Raw genomic sequence first — 13645 nt, forward strand, 5'->3', positions numbered from 1 at the left:
TTTTTTCTCCGAGAGATAGTCATTATTTTCTTTTGTCTCCTTGATGATCAGTGAGAATATTCTCTGGTCTCCATCAGTTGGAGGGGGTGCATATGAATCCGGCAAGCAGCTGAACAGGCTGAGGACCCAAGGTTAGGGAATTAAAAAGGGGCAGGGAGGTGGTGAACTTTTGGCTTGGTAAGTTACCCTATTCTGTTCAAAAGGAGGGAAAACACAGGATTTCCTGTGTTTTGAAACAGCTGTTTAAAATAGGGCCCTTATTAGTACCGCCCCTGTTTTCTTAGGCTATCTTTGGGAAGGAACTTTCTGGATCTTGTGAAGGCTGCATTTTTTTCATTCTCTTATAGTATACCTCTCGCATTTTTGGTTAAGCAATAAAGAGGCTTATTGGCTTAAGTCTCTTCTGAGATTAATATAAAATCCTACAATCACCAATGACAAGATGATGGATCCTTTAAATTGGCTATATTTGAAAGAAAAAAAAATGTTGGACAGCTCTCATTCTAAACACTGGTCTTATTGGTGTAACAGCTAGCCATAGGGACTCCCTCAATAAGATGGAAGAACCAAAATTAGGCACAAAACAAAAATCAAAGTCAAATAAGTTTGTCATCACCTAGACCCCAAGACTTGCCATTTCCTGCCCACTTGCTTCTACTCACTAACTTTTGTCTTACATTCTTCCTTAAGCCCTTCTTTCTTGCCTTCTTCTTAACTCAGGGAAACAAAACCCAGAATAACACCCAGACCCCTCCAGGTGATAGTGAACTGCCCTGATAAAATCTCCACCAGACACCCCTCCCCCGCTCCCCTAAACACCACTTCCTCCTCTCTCCCCCAACTCATGCCTGCTCAGATGGACCCTATAGTAACCTCTGGAATGACCTACCATTACCTTTATCTCATTATCACACTAAAATCTCCACCCAAGGAGGAACACAAGCCTCATTTACATAACATACAACGTACAGATGGGCATGGTTCCTTAAGGCACATGCATGACCATTTGCTCCTTCTATATACATGACAAGTCTTCCTTATCTAAATTTTCATCCCAACTCCAAGCAAAAGGAACCCATTCACTCTCTCTTGGGGAGTCAAGGCTTTGGTTCTTTTTTTTTAAAATTATTTATTTGACAGAGACCCAGTGAGAGAGGGAACACAGGCAGAAGGAGCAGGAGAGGGAGAAGCAGACTTCCTGCTGAGCAGGAAGCCCAATCTGGGGCTCAGTCCTAGGACCCTGGAATCACAACTGAGCCACCCAGGCGCCCCAGGGAGTTAAGGCTTTGGAAGCCATTCCCCCGATCTCCTTATTTGCTGCATACAAAAGTGTTCTTTGTGGGACGAATCATCCTGGTCCAGTTTCTAACCCACCAAGGAAGGAAATCAGTTTGGTTTGCTTATAAGTTTACATCATCTCTGTTGCAAAATTTGTCAGCAAAAAATAGAGCAAAAAATAATGGCTGATTTTGTCTAATGTTTCATGAAGTTTTCATGGGTAATTTAAGCATAATTATTAATAACCAGTAAATTAAATAGATGTAAGTAGAATAGCAGGGTTTTAGGTGAACGTTTTTTAAGGAACAATTAAGTGTTTTAAAATAGTTTCCCAAATATCCTTGGTACTTAAAACCTTAAACTTTTGCCAAGTTAAGTTAAATAATGGAAATTTATCAAATATCTAGATCATTTCTACATAAGATAAAAAAAGAAACATTAGTTACTGAGCATAGGTTTCTCTACTTTGGACTCCTTATTACAGAGAAAGTAAAGATAAATTTGGGTCTGTTAATAAACACAAGTTTATTGAATAAACATGTGCTTTCTTGAAAGACTGTACTATAGAGAATTGCATGTTTCTAGAAATTACGACATGTATTCATATGTTTGCCAATCGAAGAATGCTGGCATAACAGGTCACAATTGCTGGCTTCTTAGTTTTCATTAGAAATTAAAGTGTCTAAGAGTTAGTTTTAAATAATATATGTGGTTAAAACTACTAGAAGTAATAAGGAAACAGCTCTGTATTAAGTAAAAATAGGACATGTTTTGGATAAGAAAAGGTATGAGATACTGAGATGTTTTGGGTAAGAGAAGAGAAAGAAAATTTGTACGAAAGTAAAACTGGTTATGGGAAAGAGGAAAGGACAAAATCTGAACATAAAAAAATGGAAGTCATAGAAGGTTTGTGGAAAAGAAATCTTTGAAAGTGAATTTTATGTATGCTCAAGACTAGCTAAGATTGGAATGAATTTAATTAAGAAAATGGGTTTTAATATCCAAAAGAAGCAAAATTAAAATTTGTTTTTTAAAGATTTTATCGTTTTTAAGGCATATTTTAAAAGATTTGTTTATTTATTTGAGAGAAAGAGAGAGCATGTGGGGGGCTTGTGAGCAGGGGGAGGGGCCGAGGGAGAGCTAGAAGCTCAAGCAGATTCCAAGCTGAGTTGGAGCCTGACCTGTGTCTTGATCTCATGACCCTGAGATCATGACCTGAGCCACAATCAAGAGTTGGACGTTCAACTGACAGCCATCCAGGCACCCCTGAGATTTTATTTTTTAAGTCATCTCCTATACCCAATGTGGGGCTTGAACTAACAACCCATAACGTTGAGATCAAGAGTTCCATACTCAGCAGACTGAGCCAGCCAGGCACCCCAAAATTTGGTCTGTTAGGAGGACAAAATTTTCTTGGACTGTTGTTCTGCTCTTAATAACAAGAGCTTATGAGGGGCTTTTCTTTGCATTTGAAGTGACATGCCTAGAAAACAAAAATGTTGTGTTTATCAAAATAATGTTTGGTGCTTCACGTTGTCTTAATCAGGCCTTTGACTGCTTAAGAAAACCGAATCTTCTCAGTATTCTAAGAATGAAGTTTTCCCTTTTTACAGCCATTTAACTTTGTGTGTCTGCAAAATCTTTTTTTTTTTTAAAGATTTTATTTATTTATTTGACAGAGAGAGATCACAAGTAGGCAGAGAGGCAGGCAGAGAGAGAGAGGGAAGCAGGCTCCCTGCTGAGCAGAGAGCCCGATGTGGGGCTCGATCCCAGGACCCTGAGATCATGACCTGAGCCGAAGGCAGAGGCTTAACCCACTGAGCCACCCAGGCGCCCCTCTTTTTTTTTTTTTAACATTTTATTCATTTTTTTGACAGAGAGAGACACAGTGAGAGAGGGAATGCAAGCAGGGGGAGTGGGAAGGGAGAAGCAGGTTTCCCGCCAAGCAAGAAGCCCGATGTGGGGCTCCATCCCAGAACTCTGGGATCATGACCTGAGCTGAAGACAGATGCCCAATAACCGAGTCACCCAGTACCCACGTCTGCAAAATCTTTAATTGTCACCATGGTTAAATGCGTAGCTAAGTATCATTAGTTATGATGTAGTGACCTATGATCCTATTTGACTAAGTGTTTTAAAATCTTTTTGACACATTTTTCCCCCAAAGTTTATTTATTTATTTTTAAGTAATCTCTGCATCCAACATAGGGTTTGAAATCATGACCCCAAAATCAGGCATCACATGCTCTTCCAGTTAGGCCAGGCGGGTGCCCCACCTTTTTGATTTTTTTAATTATTATTTTAAGATTTTATTTATTTATTTGACAGACATCACAAGTAGGCAGAGAGGCAGGCAGAGAGAGAGGAGGAAGCAGGCTCCCTGCTGAGTGGAGAGCCCAATGCGGAGCTTGATCCCAGGACCCTGGGATCACGACCCAAGCCGAAGGCAGAGGCTTTAACCCACTGAGCCACCCAGGCGCCCCCTTTTTTATTTTTTATTTTTTTTGATAGAGAACACATTTCACTTGTGAGGATTTGGTGAAAGAGAGAGAACCCCCCCTTTTTTTTTAAAGATTTTATTTATTTACTTGATAGACAGAGATCATAAGTAGGCAGAGAGGCAGGCAGAGAGAGAGAAAGGAGGAAGCAGGCTCCCTGCAGAGCAGAGAGCCTGATGCAGGACTCGATCCCAGGACCCCAGGATCCTGACCTGTGCTGAAGGCAGAGACTTTAACCCACTGAGCCACCGAGGTGCTCCAAGAGAGAGAGAATCCTAAACAGGCTCCATATCCAGTGTGGAGCCCAACACAGGGGTTCATCTCATAGCTCCAAGATCATGACCTGAACCAAAATCAAGAGCTGGACACCTAACCAACTGAGCCACTCAGGTACCCCAAACAAGAAGAACTCTTTTTTATTTAATTGCACAAATACTTTTTTTTTTTAAGATTTTTTATTTTATTTATTTGACAGAGAGAGAGATCACAAGTAGGCAGAGAGGCAGGCAGAGAGAGGGGAGGAAGGAGGCTCCCTGCAGAGCAGAGAGCCCGATGCGGGGCTCAATCCCAGGACCCTGAGATCATGACCTGAGCCGAAGGCAGCGGCTGATCCACTGAGCCACCCAGGCACCCCTAATTGCACAAATACTTTTAATTGTATTATTTCCTCACAGCAAATTCATTATGAAATGTTAAGTTGTACCCAATGATGGAGAACACATGGGTTTAAATTAATTAGCCTTTTCTCTTCCTTCCTCTTGTATCTCTCAGTTTCCCTTTTCTCCTCCCAAACACAGATCTGGCAGTCCGCAGCCCTGGAGTGGGCCCCCCTCCATCATCACTACGAGAGTCGCTCCTGGTGACACCTTGGTCCCTAGCAGGAGCAGGGTTTGCTGCGCTCTGCAAACCTGGGCGTCTGACGGGTGACTCTGGGGCTGCTCTCCCTCGTTGCACGTTCGCTGAAGATACACTCAGCAGTCTTCCTTAATAAAGGAACAAAACCAAGAAGAATCTTAAAGAACACCTGGTTATTGGCAAAAGAATGAACACATAGATCAGTGGAACAGAATAGAGAGCCCAGAAATAAACCCACATAAATACACTCAATGGATTTTTGACAAAGAAGCAAAGCCATATAATGGAGAAAAGACAGTCTTTTTAACAAATGGTGCCGGGACAACTGGACATCCACAAAATGTGAATCTAGCCACCAACCTTAAACCTTCACAAAAGTAACTCAAAATGAATCACAACCTAAAAGGAAAATGCAAAACTATAAAACTCCCTGAAGATAACAGAGGAGAAAAATCTAGATGACCTTGGATGTGGTAATGGCTTTTTACATACAACATGAGAAGTATAATCCATTAAAGAAATAATTGATAATCTGGGTTTTGTTAAAATTAGTAGCTTCTGCTCCGTAGAGGATGTCAAGAGAATCAGAAGTCAAGTCACAGACCGGGAGAAAATATTTGCAAGTCATATCTGGTAAAGAGCATCCTGTCTGTTGCCCTCATCTTGCTGAGGTCCAGAGAAACAAAATGCCTTGTCCAAGACCACAGAGTGGCAAAGGTAGGTCTAAAATCAGATCTCACCCCTCCCTTCCTAACTTAGATGCTTAGAGATAAAGAGCCTTCTGTTGTCTAAGCCCCTTACTTTGTCATAGGTCTTGGCCTCTTGGGAAAGAGCCCTTCTGTCATGTTATTTCTCCCTCCTCTGCATCAGAATTCTTGGGTACTCTGCTGTTCTGAGAAAGGGTGGTGACTGGTACAAACAAATGCATTCTCTGAAGTTAATGACCCAACAGCTTAGGACATTTGTGTTTCTAAAATGCTGTTAAAGATGAAAACACTTTAATATAAAGACAACAACACTTCAATATAAAGACATGGACTCCTAGAGGAAGTTTCCAGGCTGGTCTGGTGATGCTACTGTAGGACCTGGATGTGATGCCCCAAACCAGAGCCTCCATATCTCAATCGTTCTTTCTCCTTTCTTCCCTTCTGTGGTTGCCTTTCCTCCCTGACTTCCTCTTCTTTTGGGATCAGCAGCTGATTGTAGTGCTGTGTGGGTGGCTGGGCTCTGGAGGAAGTGGGTGTAAAGAGGAAACCCTAGAGAGAACTGATGAAACAATCACGGGAATCCACTCAAAGGGTGGTCAGGGTGTTAAGGGGAAGAGAAACAGAACCCAGCCAAGCAGAGAAGAGAAAAAAGAGCACCTCCTGAATCAGGTGACTAGAATCTGGGAGTGTCTGGACCTGGAGTCACTGGAGTTTACAGCACTGATTGGCCCTCTCCACCTTGGGTCCATAAACAATGTTCCTCATTGGAGTAGAAGAGACTTTCCTGGTCCTTTGATGACAGCAATGATGAAGACTAAATTTGTATGTCAGGTGGGGTTTGTTTTTTTTAAACCCATTTATTTGTCAGAGAGAGAGCGCGAGTGAGCACACACACAAGCAGGGGGAGGGCGGAGGGAGAGGGAGAGACAGGCTCCCTGCTAAGCAAGGAGCCTGATGTGGGCTTGATCCCAGGACCCTGGGCTCATGACCTGAGCCCGAGACAGACACTTAACTGACTGAGCCACCCAGGTGCCTCCCCGGTTCTATGTTAAGCATTGTTGAGAACAAGAGGAAAAACCCAACATGCTACGCTCCATGTCATCAAACTGAGACCAAATTACAGTTTTGGCTCTAACAGAAATAGAATCTTATCCCAATCACTAATTGCCTGATCTGCGTAAGTTAGGTCATCTACCTGATGATCTTAACACCACCCCCTGCCCCGGCAAAGGAAAACAGTCTTGCCATACCAATCTTTTTGGCCTTGTACAACTTCCTTCTCTCTGCTCCCTTCTGCCTACAAAATCTTTCGTTCTGTGCAGCTCCTCGGACCTCTTTCCTATCTGCTAGATTGGATGCTGCCCAATTAATGAATCATTGAATAGAATCGATAAGATCTTCAAAATCTACTCAGTTGACTTTTATTTTTTTAAACAACATCATTCATGGATTTTCTCATTTAATCTTTGCAACATTATAAAGTAATGCTAATGCAATCTCCATTTTAAAGATGAAACAACAGAGCTTTAAAAAGATGGGTAATATATCTAGGATTACACATCTGGTAAGGGTGGTAAGGCTTTGATCTGGGTTTGCTATCTCCAAAGTCCATGCACGTAATCACTGGGCTTTCCTGATTTTTAAACCATTCATACCTTTCCTATTTCCAGATGAATACATCAATATCAAACTGTTTCTTTCTAACAAGTCTTTTTCATTGCCATATTTCAGTTTCAATAAATAGGGGTACCATGGCTCAGTTGGTGAGCTGCCTTCAGCTCAGGTCATGATCCCATCGTCCTGGGATGAGCCCAGCATGGGGCTCCCTGCTCAGCAAGGAGTGTGCTTCTCCCTCCCCTCTGCACCTCCCCGTTTGTGTTCTCTGCCTCTCTCTCAATGAAGAAATTAAATCTTAAAAAAAAATTATGTGTGTATTCTTGTATCCATTTTGTTTTAGAAATACCTCTTTGTATTTTGTTCTTTAGCCTTTTCCCAGCTGTGATGGGAAAGAGAGACTCCCACTTCTATAGAGAGACTGGTATTTGGTTTTGTAGGGGATGAGAAATAATTTTCCCCCTACCCTTCTAGGATCTGGGTTGAGACAACTTCCCCCTCCTCAGTAACAAAAGACAGAGTAACAGCAGAAAAACAGACAGAATTTGAATAATACGAATACATCCTGTATCCTGGGAAATATCCAGGAACACTGAGTGACTCCCCAAAATGGCCCAAGCCATCACTTAAATATGACCTCAGCTAAACACAAAAGAAAAAAAAATTTACAAGGGGGAAGGGAGGAGCCATTTATAGGAGGTTATCAGGAAAAGCACAGTAAAAGGTAACTTTCTTATACAGATTTAAGTCTGTGCCTTCTCCACTGATAAGAGTTTCCTGTGATTCAGAGTCATCCTTCTCACCCTGGCACCTGAAGGGAGGAGACCCCCTTACAAATGGAGATTTCCTTATAAAGGTAAATGTCTCTTACGGAAGGGTCACTGCTGCTTGGTTTTCAGAACTTCTTATGTCTCTGCTGTTACTTAAAAACAACCACCTCAACATAATCCTTATGCCAAAGAGGCATATTTTGGGATGACATATTCTGTTCCCCTTCACAACAAATCACAGACAGCCAACTAGGCTTTTGCAAATAATGCAAATGCTTAAAGTATACCTGACAAAATGATTACCTTGCTTTGCTTCCACTTTTTCCCTGTACAAGTCCTTCCCTAAGGTTCTGTTGTTGGGCCGCTCATAACCACTTCCGGATTCCCAATGGAAATTGATTTTTGCTGAAATAAACTCCTAAAAAATTTTTAGTATGCCCCAGTTTATCTTTTAACTGTTTCTTCATGGGCAAATGAGGATGGGTATAGTTTACCTTCTGAAATTGTTGTGTTAGAGATAATATATATAAAATGTCTCCTCTATAGTAAGCATTCATATGCTTACATAGTAACATATTGGTTTTGGTCTCTTAATGTGTTAACTGTATATTGCTTTGTGTTTTTGTTTTGAATGACAATGAAGGAACACGTTTGATGTCCTTTATTTTAGGGAGTCTGACATGTAGAGAGGGGGCTTCATTTGCTCCATTAAGCTGAAGCATTGGAAATCAGGGAGAAGTTTGTAACAGGCAGAACTACAGGATCGCAAGCATCATGGACCAAGTGTAGTCTTTGGAGGCAAACCCAATGATCAAACAGGTTTCCCACTTTGCAAGAGCTTCAGAAATACATGTGACAGCATTATGCTTCTAAGTGGCAAAAAGAGGAAGAAGAATAGTAAAACAGGTACAAAGTGGTTAATGGAGGTCATGACAAGAGGGGAAGGGACCAATGTCAGCATCTTCTTATTCTAATGGGCTTGATTTTGAAGTCTCTGGCATTCATGCAGGACCAGATACCAGGTGGAGCTTTTCTCAGTTGCGATATATACACTCACAGTTCAACACTATGTAATTTGGCAGAGTGTCAGTGGTCAAAAATTCTTAGTAGGATTCTTTCTATGAATCTCACCTTTGCTAAAGTGTTAGGGAGCCAAATAAAGAAACCATTTAACTCATGCTCTAACTAAAACCCATTGTACTTATTCCGCATTTCACTTTCTTGAGGCAATGATGAAGATTTAAGATGTTTTGCAGTGACTGAGAATATCCCAACTGCCAGGCCAGAAAGAACCACATCCCTTGCCCCCACACATCACCTTGCTGAAAGGTCCCTCAATAATGGGTCCGTGATTAAAGGAGCGAGACTGATACAAAGCGAAGGTCAAGCAAAACTTTGTTTCCCACCAAGCATCAAGAATCAAACCGACCAGCCAGAGCCATGCCTCTTACAGAAAGGGCGACCTCTCTCTGCCTTACAGACTAGCTTTTAAGGGCAAAGGCCATGTGGTTGGGCCTGGCCACGCACAGGTGGCCAATGAGATTGTAACACCCAGAGAAAGCTGCACAGTCATGCTAGGTCACACATAAGTGACCAATTGAATTACAATTTACCCTATAGTAGATATTTGAAGTAGCCTATCACCTTGGTCAGAACTGGTGCCCAAAAGGCGGGACCCACACTCCTTGGTAGCTAGGGAGACAGTATGCGCCCCCACTGATTGGATACTTCCACCTGGCCTGACCCACCCTTGTATTTGGGTTTTGTTACCTGGGACTGGTTTCCCGGGCTTGCTTTTAAGTAAGTCCCCTGGGTGGGGAGCAGGGTCAGTTTAAGTTTTACTGCATAAACAACAAAATGACTGTTTAATCCAAGATGGAATCGCTCTGGCTAAATAGGCCCTTACACTTCCCTCCCCATGATCATGGGCTGAACACATACCAACCCCCCCATGATCATGTGCCCTCAGCCTGCTCTCTTGCACATACCACCCCCATTCCAACCTCTCCTTAGAAAACTCTAGGCGTCCATCTTGTGGGCTAAGTGGTCAGTTGTGAAGGCTTGAGCTGGCCACCTCTCCTGGCTGCCAGCCCCCAAAACAAATGTCTCCCCTTCTTTTTTTCCAAAATCTCATCTTTTGAGTTATTGACTTCACTTGTGTTGTGTTTATTCGACTTTGTTTGTCAATAGTTTTGGCCAACCCAGCCAGGAGCTATAATTTTGATCTGTCTAGTGGTGTCAGAATTTCCCATTCAATAAGGAAATGTAGCTATTTCTGTTGCAAAAAATTATTTAGGGTAATAGACAATGAGAGTACTGACAAATTTCTAGAACCTTTAAACAATTTCTGGAATCCTAAATCAGTAACATATATCCACACACATAAAACCTACGAAGGCTTATCACTTTTTTTTTTTTAAGATTTTATTTATTTGTTTGACACAGAAAGAGAGAGCAAGAGAGGGAATACAAGCAGGGGGGGTGGGAGAGGGAGAAGCAGGCTTCCTACTGAGCAGGGAGCCCCATGTGGGGCTCAATCCTAGGCCCCTGGGATCATGACCTGAGCCAAGGCAGCCGCTTAACGATTGAGCCACCCAGGTGCCCCTCATCACATTTTATTTTACAGTGTTTCCCATATAATTTAACATACCAAATATACCTAATCAGTTTAACCTCTTTCCTTCCCAAGGTGATAAATCCTTTGAGGTTTCCAGAGACCCTTTAGGAAATAAAGAGGATTTGATTTAAGAAAGTTGTCCAAATGGCAAAGATTGGAACAGCTGACTAAATAAAACCACAGATCATCATGAAATAATACATAATTATTTAAAGTGACAATAGAAGATCTTAAATCAAATATGGAAAGTTACATAGTTATGAGCAAAACTTAAGCTCTTTTAAATTTGAGAAGACTGGGTTTTCTTAAGTAATCAAAGACCTGATAAAGACAACATAAAGCACAGGAAATTATTTGGTAAGACATCAAATCTTTGTTTTCCAGGTACATTACCCAGAAGGTTAAAAAAAGAGAAACTTTCACAATCCCTTATCAAGAACAGATCAATATGGATGGACCTAGAGGATATGCTAAATGAAGTTAGTCAAACAAAAATATTATATGATTTCAATTATAAGCATCTAAAAATCTAAACAACAAAATGAACAAACACAAATGAACAAAATGAACAAAAACAAATGAACAAACAAACAACAAAAACAGATCCATAAATACAAAGAACAAACTGGTGGTTGCCATAGTGGTGGGGGTGGTAGGGTTGGGCAAAATGGGGGAAAGGAAGTGAGAGATACAGGCTTTCAGCTGTGGAATGAATAAATTATGCAGATGAAAGGTACAGCATAGTGAATATAGTCAATGGTGTTGTGATAGTGTTGTATAGCGACTGATGGTATTTAGTTGTGGTGAGCATAGCCATAGTATAGAATTGCACAGATCACTCTGTTGTATACCTGAAACTAATACAACATTGTGTCAACTATATTTCAATTAAAAAAGAAGACCAATAGTCCAACAAAACTTTGTCCTTCTGAAAGAGGCCTTCAACCACCGCCAAACTTCTCTTTTTTAAAATTTAAATCAATTAATTAACATATAGTGTATGTTTAGTTTCAGAAATAGAGTTCAGTGATTCGTCAGTCTTATATAATACTCAGTACTCACTGAATCATGTGCCTTCCTCCATCACCCGGTTACCTTATTCCCTCCTCCCCTCCAGCAACTTTCAGTTTGTTTCCCATGATTAGGAGTCTTATGGTTTGTCTCCCTCTCTGATTTTATCTTGTTTTATTTTTCCCTCCTTTCCCCTGTGATCCTCTGTTTTGTTTCTTAAATTCCACATATTTTAAGTGAAATCGTATGATAATTGTCTTTGACTGACTTATTTCACTCAACATAATATCCTCCCAGTTCCATGCATGTCAGTATAAATGGTAAGTATTCATCCTTTCTGATGGCAGAGTAATTTTCTGTTGTACATATATATACCACATCTTCTTTATCCATTCATCTGTCTATGGACATATGGGCCCTTTCCATAGTTCGGATATTGTTGACATTGTTGCTGTAAGCATTGGGGTGCAAGTGCCACTTCAGATCACTACATTTGTATCTTTGGGGTAGATACCTGGTAGTGCAATTGCTGGGTAATAGGGTAACTCTACTATCAACTTTGTGAGGAACCTCCATACTGTTTTCCAGAGTGGCTGCACCAGTTTGCATTCCCACAAACAATATAAGAGGGTGCCCCTTTCTCTGCATCCTGGCCAACATGTCATTTCCTGACTTGCTAATTTTAGCCATCTTACTGGTGTGAGGTGGTATCTCACTGTGGTTTTGATTTGAATTTCCCTGATGCTGAGTTATGTTGAACATTTTCTTATGGGTCTGTTGGCCATTTGTATGTCTTCTCGGGAGAAATGTCTGTTCATGTCTTCTGCCCATTTCTTCACTGGATTATTTGCTCTTTGGATGTTGAGTTTGAGATGTTCTTTTTTTTTTTTTTTTTAATACTTTACTTACTTATTTGACAGAGAGAGAGATCACAAGTAGGCAGAGAGGCAGGCAGAGAGAGAGAGAGAGAGAGAGAGGAGGAGGAAGCAGGCTCCCCGCTGAACAGAGAGCCCAATGCGGGGCCCGATCCCAGGACCCTGGGATCATGACCCAAGCCGAAGGCAGAGGCCCCAACCCACCAAGCCACCCAGGCGCCCCTGAGATGTTCTTTTATAGATTTTGGATACTAGCCCTTTATCTGATAAGACATTTGCAAATATCTTCTCCCATTCTGTCAGTTGTCTTTTGGTTTTATCCACTGTTTCTTCTGCTGTGCCAAAGTGTTTTATCTTGATGAAATCTCAGTAGTTCATTTTTGCCTTTGTTTCTCTTGCCTTTGGAAATATGTCTAGCAAGAAGTTGCTGTGGCTGAGGTTGAAGAGGTTGCTGCCTGTGTTCTCCTTAAGGATTTTGATGGATTCCTGTCTCACATTGAGGTCTCATCCATTTTGAGTCTTTTTTTGTGTGTGGTGTAAGGAAATGCTCCAGTTTCTATCTTCTGTATTTGGCTGCCCAATTTTCCCAACACCATTGGTTGAAGAGACTGTCTTTTTTCCATTGTACATTCTTTTCTGCTTTATCAAAGATTAGTTGACCATGGGGTTGAGGGTCTATTTCTGGGCTCTATTCTGTTCCATTGATCTATGTATCTGTTTTTGTGCTGGTACCATACTGTCTTGATGATTACAGTTTTGTAATACAGCTTGACGTCCGGAATTGTGATGTTACCAGCTTTGGTTTTCTTTTTCAACATTCCTTTGGCTATTTGGGGTCTTTCTGCTTCCATACAAATTTTAGGATTATTTATTCCAGCTCTGTGAAAAAGATCGGTGGTATTTTGATAAGGATTGCACTGAATGTGTAGATTGCAATAGGTAGCACAGACATTTTAACAATGTGTATTTGTCCAATCCATGAGCATGGAATGTTTTTCCATTTCTTTGTGTCTTCCTTTATTTCTTCATGAGTGTTCTATAGTTTTCAGAGTACAGATTCTTTGCTTCTTTGGTTAGGTTTATCCCTAAGTATCTTATGATTTGGGGTGCAATTGTAAATGGAATTGACTCCTTAATTTCTTTTTCTTCTGTCTTGCTGTTGGTGTATAGAAATGCAACTGATTTCTGTGCATTGATTTTACATCCTGCCACTTTGCTGAATTCCTGTAGAGTTCTAGCAATTTTGGGGTAGACCCTTCTGGGTTTTTCATGTAGAAAGTTTTTCATGTCATCTGCATAGTGTGAGAGTTTGACTACTTTTCTTTCCCCCACCCCCCAATTCAAATGCCTTTTATTTCTTTTTGTTGTCTGACTGCTGAGGTTAGGACTTCTAATACTATGTTGAACAACAGTGGTGATA

General features: G+C 41.0%; 1 protein-coding gene across 6 annotated transcripts in view; it reads left to right on the top strand.

The window, feature by feature from the left end:
- The first annotated feature begins 4977 nt into the window (after positions 1 to 4977).
- The window catches only part of FCGR2B (Fc gamma receptor IIb), a 28286-nt gene continuing 19618 nt past the window's right edge, over positions 4978 to 13645 (top strand). For 3 of the 6 annotated variants that reach the window (XM_045983367.1, XM_045983372.1, XM_045983368.1), the window contains exon 1: positions 4980 to 5348. In XM_045983367.1, the coding sequence (XP_045839323.1) occupies positions 5204 to 5348 (145 nt within the window). In that variant the 5' untranslated portion in view covers positions 4980 to 5203. Of the gene's footprint in view, positions 5349 to 13645 lie in introns of all 6 variants that reach the window. The other 3 variants (XM_045983371.1, XM_045983370.1, XM_045983369.1) reach the window with 3 other exon arrangements.

This window comes from Meles meles, chromosome 17, assembly GCF_922984935.1.
Source record: "Meles meles chromosome 17, mMelMel3.1 paternal haplotype, whole genome shotgun sequence".
Classification (NCBI taxonomy): Eukaryota; Metazoa; Chordata; class Mammalia; order Carnivora; family Mustelidae; genus Meles; species Meles meles.